Here is a 7866-nt window from a genome sequence, read left to right on the forward strand (position 1 = left end):
TCAATCGTGAAATTTCAGCACTAACATTCTTTAAAAAAAGCTCAAACTGGATGACAAAATTGCCCCTGATAATCGAACGACTAGATACTGTCCTGCAACTGCTGGATGCATATGAATCAAATCTGAAACTGCATTCAGGAGATAGTCCGACTGTGGATTTGTAGATTGAATTCAGTGGAAAGCTCCTTGATATGTAAGTTGTGTCCTGGCATTTGTTGAGTTGGCTGCCAAAGCAATGGTGATTGAAGGCTGACCATTGACCAACAGTGGACTGGAGTGGCTCTTAAATGAGGGAAAAAAGCTTGAACATCACGCCACTAGTTCCAGGATACTAGTAAATGTAAATTTATAATATCTCTGTTCTAAACAGGAAACTAGTGACTTCTTGGTCTTTGTGTTAACGGTTAAATATCACCATCCTGTTGTCATTTCCCAATGGGCAGGATTTATCAACCAATTCGATTTTGAAGCATTTACTGCTTTATGATTGATGTGCACCAGAAAGATTATATCATATATGCATCTTACATCACTCATGTGCTGATGCAGCTATTTTTTTCCCTTTTATGGGAGAGCTTAAAATTTTTGAGAACCTAAATGTATCCATATTTGTTGTATTATTTTACTTACTATCAGCTTTTCAATTGGCTATTAAGAATTGTAAGACCCTGAATTCCAATTGGTTGGCATATATGTATCTATTGCTTGAAGAGATGATTTTGTGGAAGTTTTGATCTGGATACTTTTCTGAAAGGGGTAATGAATGTTTCCCCATGTAATAAATGTGAAGTCTAATGACATGGTTGTTCACAATGTAGGACATCCAGAAAGCACCAGATAATCACAAAGGTCCAAAATGGAAGAGGACTGGTGAAAGTGGTGAGGCTCTTGATGACTTCATATCCAGACAGAAGTTTCAGGTTGTTACTCTATATATATCTGCTGTATAGTTTAATCAATTGTATGTCAAGGGTTTTTATATTGCTAAGGCATGATAAGAATAGAGGTTGCACTGTTGCAGTTTAATATTTTACAAGCATGTGTTTGAAATTGTCACACTAGCGCTCTATCTGATTTTCCTAATTATATTCTTTACATGACATAGCTGTATGCATTCATCTTGGCATTCTTGTTACAAAAAGGACAGGTAGAGAAAGTGGTGTTGGTTGTGGAGGCTGTAAGTTCTTGTTCTTCTCCTTAATTGATATCTTTCTTTGTTCTTTCCATTCTGGTTGATCAAGATAAGTAACTACAACCACATGCAATAAGTTTTCAGAATGTTTGAGAGAATCCAAGGTTTACATATTGATACATCATACATGTTTGTGTACTTGTTGATCTGAATTAAGTATGCTAATCAGGTTTACTTGTGCCAGTGAGTGAGATAGATACATATTAGTGAGGTAATTATATTTTATCTCGTCTTTCTGTTTCAGTTTCTCAATGTATGGGTACTCAGAGAATATCTTGAGGAAAGCCTGAGAATACCAGATCCATCCATGAAAGGAGACCTTGAGCGATTGATAGATGATTTTGTTTTCATGTGTCTATTTGTTGGAAATGACTTTCTACCTCATGTGCCGTCGCTGGAGATAGCAGAGGTTAGGATACTATACATACATTTGCTGATTAGTACATCTTCAAAATAATTCATGAAATTTAGGTTATGGTTATGTGACTGACTAGGTACATGGTCACATCCTAACACTTCTTCCGCTCTTCCCACCCAAAAAAAAAAGAAAAAAGAAAAGCAAATTTCACCATGAACTCATGCCAACTTCCGTCAATTGAATGTGCTTAACTTACCTTCTGCTTCATTTTTGTTGTTCCCTCTGAACTTCTTCTCTTCTAGGGGGCCATCGATTTGCTCATGATCGTCTACAAGAATGAATTTGTTCGAATGGGTGGCTATCTTACTGATTCTTTTGAGGTACATGACTAATTTGTGCTACTCTTGCCATTTCATCTACAAATTGTTGCATCCCTGGTTTACCTCCCCTGAAAACATCCATTTTCATTTCATTTAAGCATGTATTAAACAATATTTTATTTACAAATGTGGTTATATTATCCATCTCTGTTGTGTTTATTTTTGGTGACAAACAATTTGGGATTTTTTATGAGTCTTTATTAATTTCATTAAGGAAAAAAACAAGATTTATACAATAAAAAGGTCAAAGAATAAAGCAAATCATTCAAAATCCCATCCATGTTTCTATACAAGTAGAGATCAATGGAGTGCACCAAACAATAATTGAAACAGCATGTTGAATCAATTTTCAAAATCAAACTTTACACTGTCAGTATCCAGTCAATTGCATTCGTTCTGAATAGTCCACCTGAAACTAGGAGTGCCACCTTCCAGGCCTGATTTTGACATGTAAGGATGTGGTCATTTCATGCCAAGCATTATGCACTTTACTCGGTTGTAATTGAATGCTTTGTGAAAGTGCGTGATAGTTCAATACTAAATTTTGTAAGATTTTTTCACTTCCGAGTTGACTAATATTTTAAATTGACTGGCTGTTTGACTAGAACTTCTCTAGTACGAGGAGTGAGGACTGAATATGATTCTCCTTAAGAATTTATTTCAACTACGAAATCTCCACTTCGAAAATAATTATGAAAATAACTAACTGATGGGACATTTACTCTCAAGTCAATTAAAAACTTTATAAATATGAAGACAAAGTGTGCAACTCTGTTGGAGGATTATGAGGACCTACGAAAAGCTTTTTGCTAGAGCTTTTTTAGTTGCAACTACACGGCTCCAAATGCATGTTTTGGCATTCTTAAGCACGTTTTGGAAGTATTCTGATATCGTTTTTTAAACTTTTCTTCCCATCCTTGTATTTATTTATGATCCAGGTCAATCTGGAACGAGTGGAGCACTTTATACGAGCTCTTGGTACCCATGAGAATGCCATCTTTAGGAAACGAAGACAGGTACTGCCCCTGATATTAATGTATCATTTCACTCGAATCTGTTATGCATACTACTATTCATTTGACATCCATTTAGCCCCCGTTTGGCCCCCATTAATTTCAATTCCATTACATTTTATTTTTCTCTCTTTTATTTTCAACCACACAATCTTTCATAAAATAATATTACACAAATCTTTCTTCTTTTTCATCCACTCATTTTTCAGAAAAATACTATTCCACCCATTTTTATTTCCCCAAAATGGGGGCCAAACAAGGGCTTAGATTCCCCCCCCCCCGGGAAAATAATTTTCCTCACATGGTTTTGGAAACTCAATCATGGTTCATGGAGACATTATATTCTTGTTAATATTTAATCAAATGGCTTTAACTAGTTTCGAGCCTTTGTATTTAAGGAGGTCAGTAACTGTGAAAATTGCTTGTTTTTTGCACCCCCTCTTGGTTTCTACATGTATTATCTTTACAAATTTCATTATTCAGGATCAAATGAGATGGAAAATGCACGCAGGACGAGTTCCAGCCAATGGCAATGTAACGTGTTGAACATTTTGACTTCTTTCTTGATATCAAGGATGCATGTAACTGATTCTGAGACTTACTTATCTAATTTTTGAATCAGTCTGGAGGAAAAGAGATTCAGATATTTCTGGGAGATGTAAATGCCAAGGCCAGATTTGTGGAAGACAGGGTTGTCTAATTTCTTTGTATTTGTGCTTCTCGCATTAGATACAACTCAACCTTTTTGTATCTTGGCCGTAGGTTAATGTATTTTCATGTTAGGTCAATCTAGGAGAAGAGGGTTGGAAGGAGAGATACTATACAGAAAAGTTTAAAGCTTTAACTGATGATGACCGTCAGAGAGTTAAAAGACATGCTGTAAGGAAATTTTTTATGATAGGTTAATCCCAGTGAATTTTATTGTTGTTGCTTAATAATATCAATTTTATTTTCATTCGTTATCCAGTTTGACCTTCAACACTTTTGTTTACTTTTATTCTCATCCCTTGCTGGGTGGGGATTAAAACCATATATTTAACAGATTTTGATTTTGATAAAATTTGAAAAATGTGGTTGAAAAGTTGTGGGTTCCATGAAATGTGTAGTTAAAATTAATTGTTGAACTTTGACTTAAAAATTAAATCTAGATTCTAATCCTTATCAAACAGGGGCTTAATGTTTAAGTCATAACATTTTTGTACCAACTGTTTCCCCGTTTTTATCTTTGTAATTTTCTTTTCTTGCCTGTGGATACTTAATCTGGCAGACTGATTCCTGTCAATTTGTTTATGTTCTTATTTAGTTTTCTGTATGTTGCATTTGTTAACTTTCTTTTATTTGTCATAGGTCTTGAAATATGTTGAAGGGATTTGTTGGTTCATGCATTATTACTACCAAGGAGTGTGCTCCTGGCAATGGTTCTGCTCTTCTGCTGCTTGTTTATCTATATTTTTGCTATCTGCATATTTCTTATTTGCAACCTATGGTAGTTTATAAAACTGTGAGTAATTTTTTGATACCGCATTGGTGGTGCCATAATACTAGCAGTAACCTCTGATTCTCCACACTAACTTATTCTTTGACAATGATGGCAATATGTTATTTAACTTGGAAAATGAGAATAATAATGGAAAGAAAATAACGTGAAGATACAACATGGTTTGGCCATTCTGTATATAACCACCGACTCAATGGACAATGGGATTAGAGGCTAGAGACTTTTCTTTTTTCCCCTATATTAGAGCTAAATCACCTCTGTTTATGGGTGTGATAATAAAATGTTTGAAAATATAAAATGAAGTCTTCAATGAAAAATAATTAAATCAAATCTAAGTTTTGGGATCCCATTGATGGTGCTATAATCTTATAACCACAATATCTGTCATCTTTGAGTTCAACTATGAGTAATGATAATTGTTTGAATCATTTTAAAGAACTGATTTCCAGTCAAGCAAATTGAAAATTTTTAGTGGAGATGGGAGGCCTGAAATCGCATTTCTGAAAGCTAACTTTTATTGTAGTTATATATAAAATGTCTAATTTGATTTTATCTTGATCGTGCACATTTGCATCCCATTGGAAAGATGCAGCATTCACAACATCGGGCGAGATGCTTGCGAGGAAATGGAAAATCCGTTGTGAGGGTGAAGATCTTATTGACTTGTTCCTCCTACCTGAATTTACATACAAGGAGGATGCTGATGTACAAAAACGATCTCTTTTTACGGGATCAAAGAAACTTTGAAATAGCTGGTGTTTCGTACCCATCTTATCCAAATTTATAATCCTTGCCCACCAGAAAACCCGCATGCACTTCCTGAACCCTGACCTACAAGCTGTAGAAACCACCCTTATCTTTCCTCTTTGTTATCCCATTGTTGCTGTTGACTTGTATTGTACATCATGGAGACAACGAAATGATACGAAAAGTTGGGCTAGGATCCGTGTTGCATTATAAATAGGCCAAGGTTTTTGGTAACTTTTAGAAGAGAAGTTATCAAGTATGTAGGCTTTGTTTCTGACAAATGACTGGGATGTCAGGGCTGTAAAGGCTGGCAAATAATTCAGGCCTCCGCTANTTTCTAATTGCCTGGCTCAGCTAGATTTGCCTTCGATGAGCTTAAGTGCTTGTTTGGGAGAGCTTAAATTATAATCACTTTTGATCAAACATACCTTCTAATCACTCGTCTTAGGACCGACAATTACTATTCATTTTTTATCTACATGTTATGGGGACTCGCTGCTTGAATTATATTTAGCCCATGTTTGAGCCCCATTTTTGGGCCAAAATACATTTTAGAATAGCGTTTTGTTGGAGAAAGTGTAGTTGAAAGATAAGGAAATGTTTTGGGTTTATGTGTAAAATTATTTTATGGGAGAATGTGTGGTTGAAAATGAGTTTTTGAAAAAAGTTACTTTTTGAGAAAATGGGGGCCAAATATAGGCTTAAACTCTCCTAAACAAGTGCTAAATTATGGGTTAGTGGCAAATAGTCCACCGCGGTGACTGAAATTCTTCTTGATGCCTTTTTTTTTTTTTTTTTTTTAAATAATAATAGCCAGTACTCTGTGATTTTCAATACCGTCTTTGGGGTTTCTGGAAGTCATTATGTTAATGAAAAATGTCGTGGCGACATTGCTAATAAATTAGTCAGTTCTTTGTCTAACTCTATTCCTTTTGTCTGTGTGAATTCCGGGACAAAAAGAAACTGCATAGCTTCAATAGATAATTTTTATTTTTTATTATTATTATTTTTTAAAATTTTAAAATTACTCGAGGTAATTTGAAGAGCATTTTGAACCAAGTGATGTTTCTAGAGTAGGGTTATTAGGGTATCCTACAACCAGGTGGGTTGGGGTTCTATCAATTTGTTTTGCATACATTAGGGGGTAATTTGTATTTCAACATTAAATGTTTACAATATTATTTTTCCATATTTCCAGACTGTTTATTTATTTCCACAATGTCGTGATTGCAGTGATTGCTACCTAAGTTGATGATCAACTTCATGCTTTAGTCGGGACACAATGCACTGTTTCACAATATAATTTCTTAAAATAGATGTGTATATTTGTTTACATATCATTTTGTTAATTCAGCATCCTTTGATAACATTTTAGGTATTGTCTTTTCATCTTTATTCCATCTAACAATTCTCCACTAATATTGGTTGGTCAAACGAAGTGTGATCTCAAGTTGTACTTAGATTTCTTGTTTGCTACAATTTTGCAACTAGCTGTAATTTCTTCTCCCGGTTGTCGATGCAAATTGTATGTTGCCTTCATACATGCCTTTTTCTCACTGTTCTGCTTATAGACTTCCAAGTCCAATCAACTTCTGTTGCTTGGTTGCAGTCAGCTTTCTGCTTGTCTAGGTTAAAAAGCAATATAATTTTTTCCAAATTTGTAGAATGTTTTAATAATTTTCTAAGTATTTGTTTGATAACCTTTATTACATTCCATTGTGATTCTGAAACCCTCTTATTCCGAAACCACCTTAATCATCTGAATATGAGACTGCTGTTGGTGATGAATATTTACTGATTGGCTTGGATTTGTACCAAGAGCCTGCATGACCATTGTCTAATAGTAATACATGTGCTATTTCAGGAACGGGCACACCTAGATTCGGTCCTTCACCGTTGTAGATGGTACATAAGCTTTTTGATGGATATACAGTCCACAAATTTTTAGTACAATAATATATATCTCCATTGAAACTGCACAACACAAGGCCATGTTACAGATAGGTTAGGGGGACACAGAAATAATAATTAAGAAAATCAATTTCTTCATTTATGGGTCTTCAACATGATGGGATGAATTAATTAGATTCAACTTGTGAATTGTAAAGCTGAACCAATCTTACCATGCTTTCTTTCAATCGTTACTTTTGTATGCTATTGCTACAACAGGTTGACTTAAGTATGTTCTCTTCCTAATTGCCAGGCTGTTTGTAGATTACCATTTATCGATGAATGTCGCCTTCTTTCTGAGATTGCAAAAGTGGAACATACATTGACGGTAACACCTAAGTCACAATGACTAATGCAGATAATGCAATTCCTGTTAACCTAGTTCCTGTTTGGAGAATTATTTTCTCTGCATTTGCATTTCTGCTTTATGCTTCTGCGAGATATTTATTTTCTGAATTGTATCGTTGTAATTTAGGATGAAGAAAAGCGGAGAAACAGTTTGGGTATGGATAAACTGTATATTCATGTCTCCCATCCTTTAGCCTCAAAGATCTTGGCCTTCTATGAACGGAATAAAGACAATCTAAAGTTGTCTAAAGCTAAAGTAAAGAGGAAAATCGACCCTAAATTAAGGTAAGATATCCTAACATTAATAAATTTCATATCTTTATTGGTATTTGTATAACACCCTTCATCCTTTCTGCAAGGGTTGGAAAAAGTAAAGTGAA

The 7866-nt window shown here is 34.8% G+C and overlaps 2 protein-coding genes across 4 annotated transcripts; both read left to right on the forward strand.

Annotated features, from left to right (window-relative positions):
* The first annotated feature begins 793 nt into the window (after window positions 1-793).
* On the forward strand, window positions 794-5519 carry LOC111406131 (5'-3' exoribonuclease 3-like). The gene is made up of 8 exons (XM_023035349.1): window positions 794-920; window positions 1437-1601; window positions 1853-1930; window positions 2869-2946; window positions 3427-3477; window positions 3566-3634; window positions 3727-3822; window positions 4291-5519. Exons 2-8 carry the CDS (start codon window positions 1500-1502, stop codon window positions 4438-4440), a joined length of 624 nt encoding a protein of 207 aa, XP_022891117.1. The 5' UTR covers window positions 794-920; window positions 1437-1499; the 3' UTR covers window positions 4441-5519.
* Window positions 5520-5524: 5 nt separating this feature from the next.
* Window positions 5525-7866, forward strand: LOC111406133 (5'-3' exoribonuclease 3-like). Of its 3 annotated transcripts, none has more exons than XR_002704939.1 (3): window positions 5525-6681; window positions 7392-7466; window positions 7614-7865. XR_002704939.1 is itself a non-coding variant. In XM_023035350.1 (3 exons), exons 1-3 carry the CDS (start codon window positions 6705-6707, stop codon window positions 7773-7775), a joined length of 246 nt encoding a protein of 81 aa, XP_022891118.1. In that variant the 5' UTR covers window positions 6690-6704; the 3' UTR covers window positions 7776-7866. The 3 variants fall into 3 exon arrangements, 2 of the variants coding, with proteins under 2 accessions (XP_022891118.1, XP_022891119.1); XM_023035350.1 differs by lacking the exon at window positions 5525-6681 and adding an exon at window positions 6690-6713 and having other exon boundaries at window positions 7614-7866; XM_023035351.1 differs by lacking the exon at window positions 5525-6681 and adding an exon at window positions 6720-7093 and having other exon boundaries at window positions 7614-7866.

This window comes from Olea europaea, chromosome 12, assembly GCF_002742605.1.
Source record: "Olea europaea var. sylvestris chromosome 12, O_europaea_v1, whole genome shotgun sequence".
Classification (NCBI taxonomy): domain Eukaryota; kingdom Viridiplantae; phylum Streptophyta; class Magnoliopsida; order Lamiales; family Oleaceae; genus Olea; species Olea europaea.